Below are 17,720 nucleotides of genomic sequence, written 5' to 3' on the forward strand. Positions count from 1 at the left end.
TTGATTATGCCATTCTTACACTCCTCAACATGGTCTATAGACATCTAGAGGGTGCCAAATCCCATGTCAGAGTTCTGTTTGTTTACTTTTCTTCTGCCTGGTTGTGTGGCTGTTGGACTTCCTGAGCCAGAGGTCACAGCGGGTCAAAGTAGGTCCCCACGTGTCAGACATACACACCACCAACACAGGCTCTCCTCAAGGATGTGTTTTGTCCCCACTCCTGTACACTAATAGTTGTACTAGTTCCCATCCTGACAGACACCTCGTTAAGTTCACTGATGACACTGCCTTGATCAGCCTGTTGCATGATGACGAGGAATAGCATGGCCCGGTCCTAAATGACTTTGTAGAGTGGTGTGACGAATCACACTTGGTCCTCAATACCAACAAGACCCAAGAGATGTGCGTCGACTTCAGGAAGCGAACAACACCTACCTCTGCAACATCTATCAGAGGTCAGAACATAAAAAATACAAATATCTGGGTGTCCTCTTGGACAATAAGCTTCAGTGGAGTAAATGTACAGACCTGATCTACAAAAAGAGTCAGACTGTACTTTCTCAAAACGCTGGGATCTTTCAATGTAGACGACTATACGGACTCTGTTTTACAAATCTTTCAATGAGAGGGTTTTAACTTTTTGTATTGTTTGTTGGTTTGGCAATGCCACTGTCAGCCAGAGAAATATGCTGCCACAGTAAGCAAGGTACATGGAGTCAAAGACAGGCCTGGAGGAGATCTTTAAGGTCAGGGCCCTCTGCAAGGCTCACAAAATCATTTTAGACCCAAGCCACCCCCTGTACCCGGACTTTGAACTACTCCCCTCTGGGGGCAGGCATAGGGCACCCCTCAGCAGGAAAACCACAACTAGGCAATCATTTGTGCCAGGTGTGATATCCCTCCTAAATAGCTCGGGCTAATGTTCCTATCGACTCAGTAAGGCCAGCAGGCTAGTCTCTTTTTATTGGTATGTAACTGTTATGAAAGTTGTATTGTCAATTTGTTTTATTATTTAAACGTGTACATGACACTGCGACAAAATGTCCCCAAGGGGACAATAAAGTCAGTAAAGTAAAGTAGTAGGGATACCTTTCCAGTGAGTGCAGGAAGTCAGACATGCTCTTCCTGAAGCTGGCGTCCGCCACGTGTAAAGACCCACAGACAACGCCCAGCATGGTGTCTGGCCTCTCTGCCTTCGGGGGAAAACACGCCACACACAAGCACGTTAGAAGATTTGTTTTCACAAACTGTAGATTTACAGGATTGAAATGGTTAAGATTCACATTCATACTTCACAAGGGTGCCCTCTACCTGAACTTTATCAGCGATGAGATTATCCAGCCAGCCGGTGTCGATGTCGTTGTTCCTGAAGCTCTCTGTCTCCAGCAGCTTGATGAGGTACTCCACCGTAGTCCTGAAGTCCCCCCGGATACACAGCTCCTTCATGGCTACCACCATGTTCCTGCACCACCACACAGTAACCACCACCACTATCACCACCCAGGTACAGTAAGACACCAACACACACCATTAACTCATGCTGCATTCCAAACGGAACTGGGCCTAACCCATACACCCTAGTCCCTCCTGTAGATCTGAGGATTGGAAAAGTCTTACGATAATAGCTTCACCTTGCCTTCTGGTTGGCCGGGTGGAATTGTTGCTTCCACCAATCCAATCCTCTCAGGTCTCCAGGAGTGGCTAGGAAGTAGGGGCTAGGGGTCGATAGAAACATCATCGGAAGCACTGATAGTCTAGTCTACGGCACAACAAGGTAAGGAAAAACTCACGAAATGGCCTCCTCTCGGTTCTCCCCCCAGGAGAAGCAGTGGCCGAACTGGGAGTCAGCAAACTCATGCAGACCCCCAGCAGCCCCCACGCTGAAGTAGCCCCACACGTTTTTACTGCTGCGGAAATTGAGCTCCTGCACCGTGCCCGAGCTGGGCTTGAAGCCCTGCGAGTTACAAGGAGAGAGGACGGGCAAGTTGTGAGCCTACAGAACCCATGCCATCGCTTGTTTAGAATATGGCCGGCCATGCCTGTAGACTTAAGAATGCGCACCTCGTCTGGGTTCTCGCTGGTGATGCGGGCCGCGATGACGTGTCCCCGGGGACTGGGGACACAGTCGGGGGCCTCAAAGTTGATGGTGGTGTCCCCCCAAGGGGTCTCTCCATACAGCACGCGAATGTCTTTGATCCTGTGGAGGGGGATCCCCATGGCTATCTACAACAAAGGAAATTGACCCAGTTAGGCCCAACATGGTCTATCCCCAATCAGTCCCTAGGGATTCCAGAACATGGGGCGGCAGCGCAGCCTACTGGTTAGAGCATTGGACTAGTAACTGAAAGGTTGCAAGTTCAAATCCCCGAGCTGACAAGGTACAAATCTGTTGTTCTGCCCCTGAACAAGGCAGTTAACCCACTATTCCTAGGCCGTCATTGAAAATAGGAATTTGTATTTAACTAGGCAAGTCAGTTAAGAAAAAGGTAAAAACATAACATCTCAACCACATTAATATGACATAGCAATTTTACTGAGACTGCGGAAAAATATAACCTGGAATGCGACTATTGACTAAGTCAAAGATTAAACCCCGAGGCTGTGATAGCCAGGGTGTGACCCCTGACCTCTGGCTGAAGCGTACCTGGAGCTGGGCGGCGGGCAGGTTGACATCTCCGATCATCTCTGTGCATGGGTGTTCCACCTGCAGACGGGGGTTGAGCTCCAGGAAGTGGAAGCTCCCGTCCTCAGAGAAGAGGTACTCCACAGTGCCTGCACTCACGTAGCCCACCATCTTAGCCAGCCGCACTGCATACTGACATGGGGGGGGAGAGAGAGAGGGCTCATGTTCATTCGGCACCAAACGAAAGAAAACAGACTGAAACAGGGAAAGGCATTCCATTCTGAAACATTTTCCATTGCATGCCCTAACACTTTTACTGTTCAAATGAAATATTGAATTGGAAATGACAGAGAAAAGTATCTAAATGTCAAAGTGGAGAATTTAAAGATGAGGAAAGCCCCTCTGTGTCTCACCTGCTCCATGTGCTCGAAGGTGGTGGAAGATGCTATGGTGGCTGGGGCCTCCTCAATGATCTTCTGATGTCTCCGCTGGATGGAGCAGTCTCTGCCAAACAGGGAGATGGCGTTGCCGTACTGGTCGGCGAGAATCTGGACCTCCAGGTGACGGGCATGCTGGGCCAGCTGCATGACGAAGATGGGCGAGCCGGGCACCTCCGCCTGCACCTGAGGATGGGGATCCGTCACATGATTGTTGTTAGATAATTTACTAAGTTCAACCACACAAGCAGATACGCTGCGTTAAACATTGTCGAAGGCAACACCAAGTCGCACAATTCATTTCCTGATTGTGGTCACGGGAAACTACGTCCCCCAGCAGCAATGAGAATCAGCATACAGGTGTGTGGTTTAACAGTGCGACGACACAGACCTGTCTAAAGAAGCTGGCAAAGTCCTCAGCGTTGTCCACCTTCCGGATACCCTTGCCCCCTCCTCCTTCTGACGCTTTTATCACCACCGGGTAGCCAATTCTCTCTGCTCCCTTTAAAAAGGAGAAAGCACATTGAAAATGAAAGGATATTCAGCAACCCTATCCTTAAAATCAAATTTTACTGTATAAAACCAACGCATTTCTTCAGTTTGCTCCACTGTTCATGAACCTTGGTTTGTAACCGAATAGCGGCCGTATTTCATTTTCTCTGGGAAAAGTACTTTGAAATATAGTGTTTCGGACATCTTTAAAAAAAGGGGCATTATTTCATACAGAGGGAATGCCTAGAAAAGGTTGTCTCTGGTTTCAGCGTTAGTGCTGGCGTGGGTGATGGCGTGGAGCTGCTTACCGCCAGTCCATCGTCAACGTCGCGCACGCAGCCGTGCACGTAGACCTCCGGAGGCACGCTAATCACGTGGCCCAGCCTCTGGTCGTCCTCTGTCCAGTCTACTCTCAGACCTAGAGCACAGGCAGGAGAAAAATATATATTTAACCTTTATTTAACTAGGCAAGTCAGTAAAGAACAAATCCTTATTTACAATGACGGCCTACTCCGGCCAAACCTGGATGACGCTGGGCCAATTGTGCGCCGCCCTACGGGACTCCCAATCACGGCCTGATGTGATACAACACGAGACCTCGCATTATTCAAATACACTAATGACAGAGATAAACAATAGGCTGTGTAGGCACATTAGAATAATCTTCAAAACCATGTAACCACGCCGCAACACAAATTTCAAATGCAGCCGCCCACCCCCCACGTCAACGCCGTCTAACCAGGAAGGACACCTTCTCCCAATCCGCATTTCCCAATCTACAAATTAAAACACCAAGATGGTGACGGTTTGAACAATCTCCAAAATCATAGAATTAGGAACTAGAATGGAAATGAACCTTCTTATGATGGGATAAAAGGTCAGCCATTTTGGTCAGGGACTTGGTCAACCATGGTTTGCCAGTGCTGTGATAAGACATAGTAAAATAATGAATTTGAACAATTTATTTGCTAGCTAGCCAGACAACTTTAGAGAAATTATTCCAGAATAGTTTCAATAACTGCCAATATGCCAACATTCCGTTCAAATAATGCAGTCAACCCACAGCCATACACTGGTTGAAAACAGCTGATGATAGACAAGTTGTAAATGCAACAAGTATTGACATTGTATCACATAATAGCACGCACAGCTTTCCAAGAAACCTAAAATGTAGACATGCATGGCTTTTTCCACATTTTGTTATGTTACAGCCTTATTCTAAAATGGATAAAATAAAAATATTCATCATTCTACACACAATGCCCCATAAAGACAAAGCAAAAACAGGTTTAGAAATGTTTACAAATTTATAACACACAGAAATACCTTATTTACATAAGTATTCAGACCCTTTGCTATGAGACTCGAAATTGAGCTCAGGTGCATCCTGTTTCCATTGATCATCCTTGAGATGTTTCTACAACATGATTGGATTCCACCTGTGGTAAATTATATTGATTGGACATGATTTGGAAAGGCACACACTGGTTTATATAAGGTCCCACAGTTGACAGTGCATGTCAGCGCAAAAACCAAGCCATGAGGTCGAAGGAATTGTCCGTAGAGCTCCGAGACAGGATTGTGTCGATGCACAGATCTGGGGAAGGGTTCCAAAAAATGTCTGCAGTATTGAAGGTCCCCAAGAACACAGCGGCTTCCATCATTCTTAAATGGAAGAAGTTTGGAACCACCAAGACTCTTCCTAGAGCTGGCCGCTTGGCCAAACTGAGCAATCGGGGGAGAAGGGCCTTGGTCAGGGAGGTGACCAAAAACAAGATGATCACTGACAGAGCGCTAGAGTTCATCTATGGAGATGAGAAAACCTTCCAGAAGGACCACCATCTCCACAGCACTCCACCAATCAGGCCTTTATGGTAGAATGGCCAGACGGAAGCCACTCCTCAGTAAAAAGACTCTCAGACCATGAGAAACAAGAATCTCTGGTCCGATGAAACAAAGATTGAGCTCTTTGGCCTGAAACCTGGCACCATTACTACGGTGAAGCATGGTGGTGGCAGCATCATGCTGTGGGGATGTTTTTCAGCGGCAGGGACTGGAGACTAAACAGGATCGAGGCAAAGGTGAACGGAGCAGAGAGGTCCTTGATGAAAACCATCTCCAGAGCGCTCAGGACTTCAGACTGGGGCAAAGGCTCACCTTCCAACAGGACAATGACCCTAAGCACACAGCCAAGACAACGCAGGAGTGGCTTCCGGACAAGTCTCTGAATGTCCTTGAGTGGCCCAGCCAGAGCCCGGACTTGAACCCGATCAACCATCTCTGGAGAGACCTGAAAAAAGCTGTGCAGCAACGCCCCCCATTGAACATGACAGAGCTAGAGAGGATCTGCAGAGAAGAATTGGAGAAACTCCCCAAATACAGGTGTGCCAAGCTTGTAGCGTCATACCCCAGAAGACTCTATGCTGTAATCACTGCCAAAAGGTGCTCAACAAAGTACTGAGTAAAGGGTCTGAATAATAATGTAATTTCAGTTTTTATTTCTACTAAATTAGCAAAAATGTCTAAACCTGTTTTTGCTTTGTCATTATTGGGTATTGTGTGTAGATTGATGAGGGGGGGAAAACAATTTAATCATTTTTAGAATAAGGCTGTAACGTAACAAAATGTGGAATTGGAAGTAAATGGGTCTGAATACTTTCCGAAGGCACTCTTTTAGAGCCTATTTATACAGACAATTTGTATAAAACCTGTATTAATTGAATTTATAATTTTAGGTTGACAAATTCTATTACACAATTTCTGATATATCATATATGTCTTATTTTTCTGCGTAAGTAAAATCAGGATTATGCCTCTACTGCCATTCATTCCAATCAGACAGGTTTATATTTCTCCCGGACCAATATGGCTGCCCTTTTCCCCCATTCTGGAACTTTGAGGGTTGATGGCATAGCCACTAGTAATTGAACAGGATATCTATGGGAGGCTCCCCATTCTACTTCAATGGCTTCACCTCATTCAAATTGAGATTATCCAACTGTGGCCAATGTGGCAGCAGTCTAAAGGCGGCAGCAGCAAAAACAAACTTCACGTTTTGCACAACAAAGAGATGCGCAGAGTGTAGGCCTTGGAATTCAGCAAAGGACCAGGCTACAGTCAAAAGGCACTGAGGCTAGTGTACTTACAAAACCTTAAATTCTATTTTTCCAAAGGAAACAGAGGCTGTATTTACATAGGCAGCCCAATTCTGATATTTTTTCCACTAATTGGTCTTTTGACCAATCACAACAGCTCTTTTTCAGTAATTCACGTTATTTTATAGTTCCAGGGAGAGGTTTGACTGTCTACATGCCCTCTGATTGGCCGAGTTTCAGTTCAGTCCTCCACATTTGAGTCCAAGTGTAAAAGAAGGTGTGGCTGAGTTAGGTTCTGTTCATAACAAATGTCAATAAATGTCTGTAGCTTCTTGGTGCAGTCACAAAACCTGTTATCTGATGATTCTGTGTATTGATCATTGAACTGCAAAATGTATTCCTATTGCTAAAATATTAGCTTAGATGATGTACCACAGACAAGCCATTCTTTCCCAACTCCTTTCAATTCCGGGCCTCGTAAAAACTTGACAGTCCCTTACAACCATTAGTCTCAAAATACAACCCAGTCAGTAACCCAGTCAGAGTCCTAATACTGTATGTTAGGAGTATTATGTAATAGGGGATAAGGAATGTGGCAGGGTTGTCTGGGGGTAAGGGTGCAGGCAGAGGGGTACATCACCTGATCCACTCCAGGGCAGGGTGGGGATGTCTGCGCTCTGGGCCACGATGGAGGAGGCCACCTTATCTCCCAGAGCCCACATGGCCTTACTGGGCGGCCCTGAGACACAACAACAAAAAACAACAACGATATCTACATCGCAATGAATGGCGCTTGTGTTGTAATGTCAATAAACCTGAAATGACCAATGGGAAATCATTACAATCCAAAAATCCACAACGGCTTAATGCTGGGCTGTACCTAAGAAAGAGATTCCGTTCTTGTCCAAGAGCTCAGGTAGTTTGGGGTTCTCAGAGGCGTGACCCCACCCGGCCCAGACCCCCTATGAACAACAGAAAAAGCAGAGATCAGAGTCTGAGCCATAAAAATATAATTACTTGATAAGACCAAAGCCCTAAGAACATGGGAATTTGACTGGAACACTCATGGCCGCCGGTCCACTTATCATAGAACATTGTGACTTGATTTAGGATTGGGAATGTCTCTGTGGGTGAGAGTGGAGGAACACAGTCTGACCTGTACAGGAATCCTCTTGGCGATGTCTACGATCAGCTCTACATTGGCATAGTTGTTGTTGTTGGCTCCGCCTGGGACGGGTACATAGTGGTCCGCCATTTTGATATACTCTATAGAAGAGCCACACACAGACAGTCACACCAGTTATTTTTCCCCCCCAGAGGTTCCAGGCAAATGATTTAGATATTTCCATGGAGTCATTTAATGAAAATAATTGATGGTGTTTCCCGCTGTAGACTTAATCTCCAGATCTGCTGAGTGGCATAATGAGGAACAACCTTCTGGAGCTGCTGCTGATGACCTGCGAAAACCTGTCTCACTGACCTGCGTTGGCTTTCAGGTCCTCAGGGGTGACCATCACCACAAAACGGATGGTCCTCTCGTTACGGAACATCTCGTAGGACCAACGGCGGATGGAACGCATACATTTGACTGCTGCTATGCCATTATTAGCTATCAGCACCTTGAGAAAGACAAATAGGTGGAGAGCAAAAGTGAAAGGGAGATGGAGAGAGAGAAAGGAAAAGAGTTTGAGAATAAATGACAATACTCTAGAACAAAGTTGACGCTGTATTTTGGTGGCTTAGTCTGTTGCAGGTAGATTGACGAGGAGTTTAGTAAAAAGTGACAACAATTTTGCGATACTCATCCAAAAGGGCCAGACAGACAGGGACGTCTTACCTTATTTATGACCCGGTTTCCACCGAAGCGGGTGACAAACTCGGCTGGCGAAGCCACTGTGAAGTCTCTCTGCAGCTCCATTTTCCGGCTCTCGCGAACCTTCTTCACCAGGTGTGGGTGAGACATGCTAGGCCTGGAGAAAAACAGACAAGTTGTTGGCGAAGACCACAAATGTGTCAATGCCTAATTTTTTGTCAACATTTCGTGTTGTAACCTACACTATTTCATTTTGGATCCTAGTACCTACTCAAGCGAAACATCAAGCAACTGGCAATCGCTTATTTCTGTGATGTGACAAAGCGATGCATGTAAAGTATGTCCCGGTAAAATTGGATGTAGGACTACTAGAATAACATTCCCGTCCAGCGCTAGCAAGTTACTATATGCTATAGCCTACTTTACCGTCCCAGGGCGAAAACCATTACCGAACTCAGCGACAAAACCCATAACAAGGAAGAAACAACAGCATCGGTAATCGATGGACCATTACAGCAGTCAATTGCAGTCTCTACAGCGGGTAGCAGCTGTGCTGTTGTTTCTCAGGTCACAAGTAAGTGCCTTACCTTCTCTGTAAGCCAAACATCTAGTCAGCTAGGGCAGGGACGACACCAGTATCGCAATATTTTTTTACATGGCAAAAATGAAAACGCAAAGCAAACTATTTCGTCTTTTAAAAACTTGATGTATGTAAAAGAGTGTGTGCTACAGCTTGGAAAATAAATACATGTGACTCTGGATGACAACAATGTTTGTCTGCAACATTAGGGCTATTTTCCTTAAGTTCAATACGCTTAGTTTTATTTCCTTGCCGCAATACCAACGAGTATCACGATACTGGTGTCGTCCCAGCCTTATCGTCAGCCATATCCTACGCAAGGTGTTCAGTCTACCGTGACAAATGTTTAAACTCTGCTACAATCTGACAGTTGACAACACATTGCTAATACTCTCTTACCTACAGAGGTGTCTCAAATATAGTGTGGCTCTGGTAATTCCTGCACACTGCAAATACGCACGCATAAACAAGACTTCCCAGACCACAGAGCCAAGCAAAGGTTAACGTGTTATCAGCAACGATACATATTAAGGACTTATGTAACTAGGCTATCTCTCCATCGTGCCAAATCACCAATATCCACATGAACCAAGTTCATATGAAAAAAATAACGGAAACAATGACAACTTAGTTAGAATTAACCTGGAAATGGATTTCAAATTCTCAGTTTAACATGATCACGTGATTACTTAAATTAGTAGCCAGACTCATTCAGAAGTTCACTACCGAGAAAGAGCCAACACTAAACTATATAGCCTACCAGGGAAGGTGTAAGAGGAAGTCTGGCACTTCTACTGAACAGGCCATTTGATAAAGCAAAAATAGTGTTCAGGGAGGAATTTCACGTCGTCAGACCCTATTCCAGTGAAGTAAGTTAAAGTGGGTATACATCACGTGTGTCCTCTTATATGTCAATGTTGTAACCTAGTACCTACTCAAGCGAAACATCAAGCAACTGGCACTCACAAATTTCTGTGTTGTGACAAATCTACGCATGTAAAGTATGTTCCGGTAAAGTAGGACATAAGACTACTAGAATAACATTCTCGTCCAGCGCTAGCAATTTACAATATGCTACAGCCTACTTTGCTGTCCCAAGGGGAAAACCCATCATCGGACTCTGCGACAACCCATAACAAGGAGAAGGAAACGGCGGCGACAATGTTAAAATCGATGGACCATTGCAGCAGTCAGACAAAGTTTAGTCTCTACGTAGGGTAGCAGCTGTGCTGTTGTTGCTCAGGTCACAAGTTCCTTACCTTCTCTGTAAGCCAAATATCTCGTCAGCCATATTTTACACAGGTGTTCAGCCTACCTAGATAGACGAATGTTCCAACTCGGCTACAATCAGACAGATGTCAATAAAACTAAGTGCTAATCCTCTCTGTTACCTCCAGGAGGTGCGTCAGAGATAGTGTGGCTCTGGTAGTCACAGCACGTATAAACAAGACTTCCCAGACCACAGAGCCAATTAAGGGTTAACGTGTAATCAGCAAAAATACATTGCCTAGTTACACACGCAAGCTCTGGCAGGTAATTTTACAATCTCTCCATTGTGCCAAACCACCAATATTATTAATATGAACCAAGTTCATATGAAAAAGTGATGATACAATAACAGGGTTCAACATGATCACGTGGTGACTTAATAAGTAGCCAGACTCATTCAGAAACTCTGCCCACTTCATTAAACTGACACAAGACATAAAACGATAAGAAGTTCACTGAACAATATAGCGTACCAGGGAAGGGTTAAGATAACCTGCCATTTCCACCATTCCAGTGAAGATTCTAGTGACTAAATGATGGATCACTGAGGACAACAATGTCAAGACCAGAAAGAAATCTGTACTCAGCAGTCTCCCCAATCAAATGAGATTTGAAGCTATAGCTAGGCCTAGGGAAATCAAATATCAGGGACAGTTCACCCAAATTACAAAATGTTTAACATTTAAAACATTTAGGCTAAATGTTTTCAAAATGTCCTACACATTATCTTAAAGTAACGTCATTGAGATACACAATCAGACACTTTGGGATGATTTGGACTTTGTCCAGTGCATCTTCTCTACAATTCCAGGGCATTGAGAAGGTGGAAGTGTGACCAAGAGGAGGAGACGACAACTGTAAACTCTGCCATGGAGAACTCTTCTGGATTCATACTTTAGGCACCCTACAACCGTGAGGACTTAATGAGGATTTTGATATGAGGGTCATGTTGTAACTCCTATCAATTTAGCTTCACACACACCACCTCCCTGGTATTAGAGTGTCTTGTATTCATGACAGCCCTAGTGGCCTGATACTTAAACCTAGAAGTATCGGGCCACTAGACGGTTTTCAGATTTTATTGTCCTCTCTGAAAGTATGGGTTCCTTATACGAACACCACATTCCCTGTGTACATGTGTTTTGTTCTAGTAGAAATACATCCATAACGTTCTGTTCTATCCTGTATTTCTATCTAATGGCCGTTTTGGGTACTTTATATTACCACAGGTGTCTGCAATTACCTCTGGCTCGCTGCGTGGCCTAATCTGTCCCACGGTTGTTTGTGGAGATATGCTCTGATCAAGGTCGACTGATCCAAAGCTCAGCTAGAATGAATTGCTGTTACGTCGGATGATTTTGGACAACATATTTAAAACATTCTATTTCAGCCCTCAGGCAATCAGCCTAGCAGAACTTCTGAAAGACATTACATGTGCCTAAATAACAAGTGCGCGTGCAGTTTAAGTCACAATCCTGGCATTGCCAATGAGTGAAATGTTGACAAACATCACTGTAATGACACGGGGTAGTGTTCACTAGGCGCCACAGCTCATTCTTCCTCCATCCAATCCAAAATGATCCGAAGGATGGAAAAGCCTGGCATTGCAATGCCATTGCTTGGCTTGCCAAAGTTCTATTTTAGTGAGGGCTGAAATGGGGGGGCATATTCTGTTATTAGACTATAGCACTGTAGGTTTGCAGGAATTCAAGCCAGAAGTCAAGAGATACTTCGGGGGCTTCATATTCCTGTGATGAAAGTGCATTTGTCAAGCTCCAGACATTCTGTTTGGCTAGTTTTGCAACTTAGAGCCTACATCTGTCTGATAATGGACAATTACACGATAAGAGTGACACTGAGACTTTAAACTTTAAAATATGCCAAGCAAAAACTTGATGGCAAAGTTAAAACAAACCATACACCTATTTGCAGAAGTCTTCTTGGAACAATTGACACAGAACATTTTACTAAAACACATTTACTTGAGGAATAGTGCAGATACAAAGTTCAGTAACAGAATGACAGCAAAATCTCCCACAGTTTGAGACCAGGGCAGCAGGTAGCCTAGCGGTTAGAGCCGACAAGGTAAAAAATTACAATTTTGCGTGATCTGACCTTGAGCACTTAACCCTAATTGCTCCAGGGTCGCCGTCAATAATGGCTGATGACTGGCGTGACCCCACTCTGAGGGTCTCAGGAGGAGTTAGGAATTGCAAAAAAAAACACATTTCTATTTCACACCTCACACTTGTACAGGGAAACAGGATAACAATTAAGATTCAAAGATGTCTGCAGATACAATGGGAAACATTTACTTTGTCCACTGTTCCGCAAAAATAGTTCCCTTCCTCCATTTTGGCTTTTTAGATGTGGTTACCCCAATTCCACCGGTGAAAACATTGCTACTGCAACATGTTAAAACTGGGGTGCCAAACTCATTCCATGGAGGGCCTAGTGTCTGCTGGTTTTAGTTTTTTTCTTTTCAATTAAGACAACCAGGTGAGGGGAGTTCCATACTGAAACCAGTTGAGGCTTCCATCTCCCTCCATGGCAGATTGTTTCTGATGTGTGAATAGCGGAGTTAAAATCTGAGACCAAAACAATAAGACCTTCACCAGTCCCTTCCTCTCGGCTGAGCCACAACCTCCCCAGTCCCACAGGCAGAGCAAAACATTCTTCACCCACAGACTCACATGGAACAGAACACTGCAGTCTGTGTGTGTGTCTGTTTAGACGTGTTTAACAATCTTGTCTGATATCTCGATCACACACACAGTGGGTGCATCAATTATCATTAAAGTTAAATACAAGTTGTCCCTTCACGAACCACCAAACTAAAGCTTATCATAACCTTCTAGCACATTGTAAACAAAAAGTTGGAAGGCTAATTCTTTCATGTAGCAATTTTGCAAACTGACTGAAATTGCCAAACCATTGTTGTGTAAGCCTACACAGTAGCATGATGTCAGTCAGTGCTATTCATAGGCCTATGCTACTTCTTAATATTAGGAAAAACAAAAGACTCTATTTACTAAAAAAAAAAAACACGATAAGTTCTCGGTATGTTCTTACCCTTCTCTTTCAGCTTCACCTCCATGGTAATTCCTGCACAAGTGGCTCAAGTCTACAAACAAGTGTTTAATACTTGGCTCAGAGTGGACTGGGGCAGTCAAAGAAAACTGAACTTGCGTCAAGTAGACTTAGATAAGCTTAGCTGACCAACTACCCATCACGATATCACCAAAAAAAGATAAACAATAGCTCCTCGTGGGCTAAACCTAAAGGCCACGTACAGCAAGTCAAATGTATTTGCAGAGAACTTCCAAGGGCGGGATTAAGGTTTGTCTAGCTAACATACAATACGTTGTCGTGTGGCCCTTGGGACTCAGACCCTGGTTCTCAAGGTCAGTCAAGAGACATGTTCCATTAATAGTGCAGAGACGTGAGGCATGTGACAATAATACAGTTCACTGTCAGCGGCATGCTGTGGTCAGGTGATCACAGGCAGGCTGGTTGTGTGGAGAGAATACAAGGCAGCAATCATACCACAACGTGGCTGGCAAAGTTTGACTCTGGCCTGGCCAACACTTGGTCTCGCTTGTTGGGCAACAGCGCACTCTACTGTCAGTGAGAGGCTACTGCACTGACAGGTACCCTCACCTCACTAGTCAATGAGATACGAGCTAATTTGCTCAATGGTCCATTTATTTCTTCACACTGGGTTAATGGAGCAGGCACTTGCATTCACCAACACATTCTGAACAAAATACATTTCAGATGTCACCAGACTAGAGAAATTGAGGATGTCTAAACCGGTTCTCTATTATGAAAACAAAGTTAACTTGAACTAAGAGACAAAACAACATTGCATTGGCCTACCTCATGCCAGGGGAGGTGGTGGTTAATGTTACTGATTGAACTTGCTGTGGGGGGGAGAAGGCGGTTGAGGTTGCTGATGCAGTTTGCCGTACGGTGGAGGCGGTGGCCTCAGAGGAACTCGAACCTGTAGGGGGTTTCATGGTCAAAGGCGGCTCGTCATCTGATGAATTGTCCTCCGATGCCCCCAGGATGAACTTGAGACAGGCTCGTCGAACCTCGGGGCCTGAGCTGAGCTTGGGCCTGGTCGTTCTACTGGGAGGCTGAGGGACGACGAAGGGAGATGGTTGGATCTGTGTGTACTGCTCTGTCATCCCCTCTGAAGAGGCCTGAGGAGGCTGGGAACCCCCTGCCCTGGGTATCATGGGTCCCTCAGAGGGGTCAATGTGGGTTTGGGGACTATTGTCCCCGCTGTCTGAGGTAGATGATGCAAGACCCAATGGCGTGGAGTGTTCAACGGGAGCAGGGGTGTGTACAGCTGCGGTGGGTCCATCGGCCGCTTGCATCTCCTCTTGTGCTGCAGCGCTTCCACAGCCAGTCGGAGTTTCCCCACCTTGGTCCAGCATCATCTTGTTCTTAATCCTCCAGAGTAGCCACAATATGAGCAGAAATCCCGAGAGTAGAAGTGGGAGCATTCACAGACATCCTCTTGAAACTGCAAATCCATGAAAAGAGAGAATTAACCTAAGTATGATTCTAATCCAAATGTAGTCACTGTAGCAACAAGGAAATTAATATTGATTCAAAATTAATTATGTGACTGCCTCAGATGTAAGAATTCTATCAAGTGAACAAGCAATTGTTACCGTAAGCAAAATACACTACATGACCAAAAGTAAGTGGACACCTGCTCGTTTAACATCTCATTCCAAAATCATGGGCATTAATATGGAGTTAGTCCACCCCTTTGCTGCTATAACAGACTCCACTCTTCTGGGAAGGCTTTCCACTAGATATTGGAACATTGTTGCAGGGACTTGCTTCCATTCAGCCACAAGAGCATTAGTGAGGTCGGGCGATTACGCCTGACTCGCAGTCGGCGTTCCAATTCATCCCAAAGGTGTTCGATGGGGTTGAGGTCCAGGCTCTGTGCAGGCCAGTCAAGCGCTTCCACACAGATCTCGACAAACCATTTCTGTATGGACCTCGCTTTGTGCACGGGGGCATTGTCATGCTGAAACAGGAAAGGGCCTTCCCTGAACTGTTGCTACAAAGTTGGAAGCACAGAATCGTAATTGTATGCTGTAGCGTTAACATTTCCCTTCACTGGAACTAAGGGGCATAGCCGAACCATAAAAAAACAGCCCCAGACCATTATTCTGCTGCTCGGCCATGGAAACCCATTTCCTGAAGCTCCCGACAAACAGTTATTGTGCTGACCTTGCGTCCAGAGGCAGTATGGAACTTAAGACTGTTGCAACCGAGGAGACGATTTTTACGTGCTACTCGCTTCAGCACTCGGCGGTCCCGTTCTGTGAGCTTCTGTGGCCTATCACTTCGCGTATGAGCCATTGTTGCTCCTATACATTTCCACTTCACAATAAGAGCACTTACAGTTGACCAGGGCAGCTCTATCAGGGCAGAACTTTTACAAACTGACTTGTTGGAAAGGTGGCATCCTACGACCGTGCCACGTTGAAAGTCACTGAGCTCTTCAGTAAGGCCATTCTACAGGCAATGTTAGTCTATGGAGATTCCATTACTGTCTGCTCGATTTTATACACCTGTCAGCAACGGGTATGGCTGAAATAGCCGAATCCACTAATTTTAAAGGGGTGTCCACATAGTGTACCTACATAGTGTACCTTGTAGAAAATCAGATATACAATCTGAATAGATAAGCCTTTCTCTCAATGCTTTACCAACACTATACAGAGAACTGACTATGTGGAGGTTGCTCCAACCTCTGATCAAGGGTCAGTTATCTTCTTAGGTCTTTATCCTGCTAATTGTCAAGGTCAGGGAGTAACGTAATCTGATCCTAGTTCTGTGGTAAAGGGCAACTTCTACCTCATAATGAAAAGGACAGTCTAAAAGCACTAGACACAAATAGGAGGTAAAAAAACAAGCAGCCAAATATGCTGTCTTGACAGTCCAAAAGGTAGCCTGTAAATTACTGTATAATTAACCCAAATGGAATCATTTGCAGAAAAACCTTTTGCAGTGTTTTCGGGGACTAGGCTACATGGTACGGCAGAGCGAGGCAGGCTTTTCCTTCACTACTACCTTGTGACCAGTAAACAACCGATCTCTGGCAGCTGAAGAGAGAGAACCGAGTGGGTTTAATTCACAAGTGGGTTTTATTCACATGAGCACGGCTGACAGCTGTCCTGGTCCCATATGGGGGAAAGGTCAGCAGTGAGGGAATGGAGTGGGGAGGGAGAGGGACAGACAAGTCATGTAAACAACAGTGGTATAGGATGAAGCACAGGACGAAAGGGCCAAATGATACCATGTCACATAAAAATCAGTTAAGCAAGACAACCTTGCTATCCTCCAGTTCCTACAAAAAAGGCATTCTCTTCTCTGCCAAGTTTGACCTTCAAAGTGAACAGGCTCCTGACTCAGAATGCTGGAGGGCCATTTCTAATATATAATTTCCTCTGACATGCTTGAGTAGATTGTTATGTGCTCAATGCTCTGCTATCTATGTATGACCATGAAATAGTTTAAGTTTATCAAACATCAAATAGACTAGGTCAGAAGTGATACTCATCTCATCACAACAATATTTCAGATAGGGTAGTCTACAAAAGTACTAACGTTAGGTATCTCAGATATTGGTTACAGGAGACTATCAATCTCTGGATTTGTTGCAAAAACATTTCAGGGCCAATTCTACACAATAATGTGGATGGATAATCCTGGATCTCAGGCCTAGGCTACATGTCGCATAAAGTTTCAACTCCCCAATGCTAAAATAGGCAATATATAGTAAACATTACTAACCAAGCTGGGCATTGACTAGTTATATGGAAGCAAGAATAGCCTGGCTAGCTAGCTACACTCTTACAGCGTTTTTGAGAGCCAACTACTGACCGATGACTAAGGTTAGTTCAGTACTGTAGCTAGTTAACTAATAGTTGTAGGCTTACCTCTACCGTCCATTGCAGCCTTATTGAGCGTGTTGATGCTTACAATTGTGATGTCGACTAGCCCCACGCGTGCAACAGATAAACCGTTTACCGTTTCAGAACCAAACGGAAGCAAAACAGAGAAACTGGAACGACCGAACGAAACAGGGCGGGACCTACCTGAATTTGTCCAATTGAACCTCTCGTTTTTGTTACAAAACGTTTTTCGTTTTGAGTAAACGGTGTTAAAGAGTACACATCTTACTGTCTATTATTATTATTATTATATCTAGCTACATCGCATGCTCACGTTGGCATGATTCATGTATTCGACAAGAGTATATTTATTTCTAGTTAGTGGGCTAACGTAATAAATCTGAGGTTCGGTGTCGCGATTGTTGGCATAGTTACTGAGGGGATTCGATTATCGTTAATGTCACGGGCCATAGACGGCGACCCGC

General features: G+C 44.7%; 1 protein-coding gene across 9 annotated transcripts in view; it reads right to left on the reverse strand.

The window, feature by feature from the left end:
• Nucleotides 1-17,720, reverse strand: part of LOC139545734 (acetyl-CoA carboxylase 2-like) — a 42,567-nt gene that overhangs the window by 24,255 nt on the left and 592 nt on the right. For 5 of the 9 annotated variants that reach the window (XM_071353825.1, XM_071353822.1, XM_071353820.1 and 2 more), the window contains exons 1-15: nucleotides 17,281-17,571; nucleotides 14,189-14,840; nucleotides 8,485-8,617; nucleotides 8,128-8,266; nucleotides 7,804-7,913; nucleotides 7,528-7,609; nucleotides 7,288-7,386; nucleotides 3,861-3,970; nucleotides 3,452-3,562; nucleotides 3,037-3,246; nucleotides 2,645-2,815; nucleotides 2,062-2,223; nucleotides 1,791-1,954; nucleotides 1,312-1,462; nucleotides 1,090-1,193 (exon numbers count right to left, since the gene is read on the reverse strand). In XM_071353825.1, the coding sequence (XP_071209926.1) occupies nucleotides 1,090-1,193; nucleotides 1,312-1,462; nucleotides 1,791-1,954; nucleotides 2,062-2,223; nucleotides 2,645-2,815; nucleotides 3,037-3,246; nucleotides 3,452-3,562; nucleotides 3,861-3,970; nucleotides 7,288-7,386; nucleotides 7,528-7,609; nucleotides 7,804-7,913; nucleotides 8,128-8,266; nucleotides 8,485-8,617; nucleotides 14,189-14,820 (2,378 nt within the window). In that variant the 5' untranslated portion in view covers nucleotides 14,821-14,840; nucleotides 17,281-17,571. Of the gene's footprint in view, nucleotides 1-1,089; nucleotides 1,194-1,311; nucleotides 1,463-1,790; nucleotides 1,955-2,061; nucleotides 2,224-2,644; nucleotides 2,816-3,036; nucleotides 3,247-3,451; nucleotides 3,563-3,860; nucleotides 3,971-7,287; nucleotides 7,387-7,527; nucleotides 7,610-7,803; nucleotides 7,914-8,127; nucleotides 8,267-8,484; nucleotides 8,618-10,299; nucleotides 10,430-14,188; nucleotides 14,841-17,280; nucleotides 17,573-17,720 lie in introns of those variants that run through there. The other 4 variants (XM_071353823.1, XM_071353826.1, XM_071353819.1 and 1 more) reach the window with 4 other exon arrangements.

Source organism: Salvelinus alpinus, chromosome 19 (genome assembly GCF_045679555.1).
Source record: "Salvelinus alpinus chromosome 19, SLU_Salpinus.1, whole genome shotgun sequence".
NCBI lineage: Eukaryota > Metazoa > Chordata > Actinopteri > Salmoniformes > Salmonidae > Salvelinus > Salvelinus alpinus.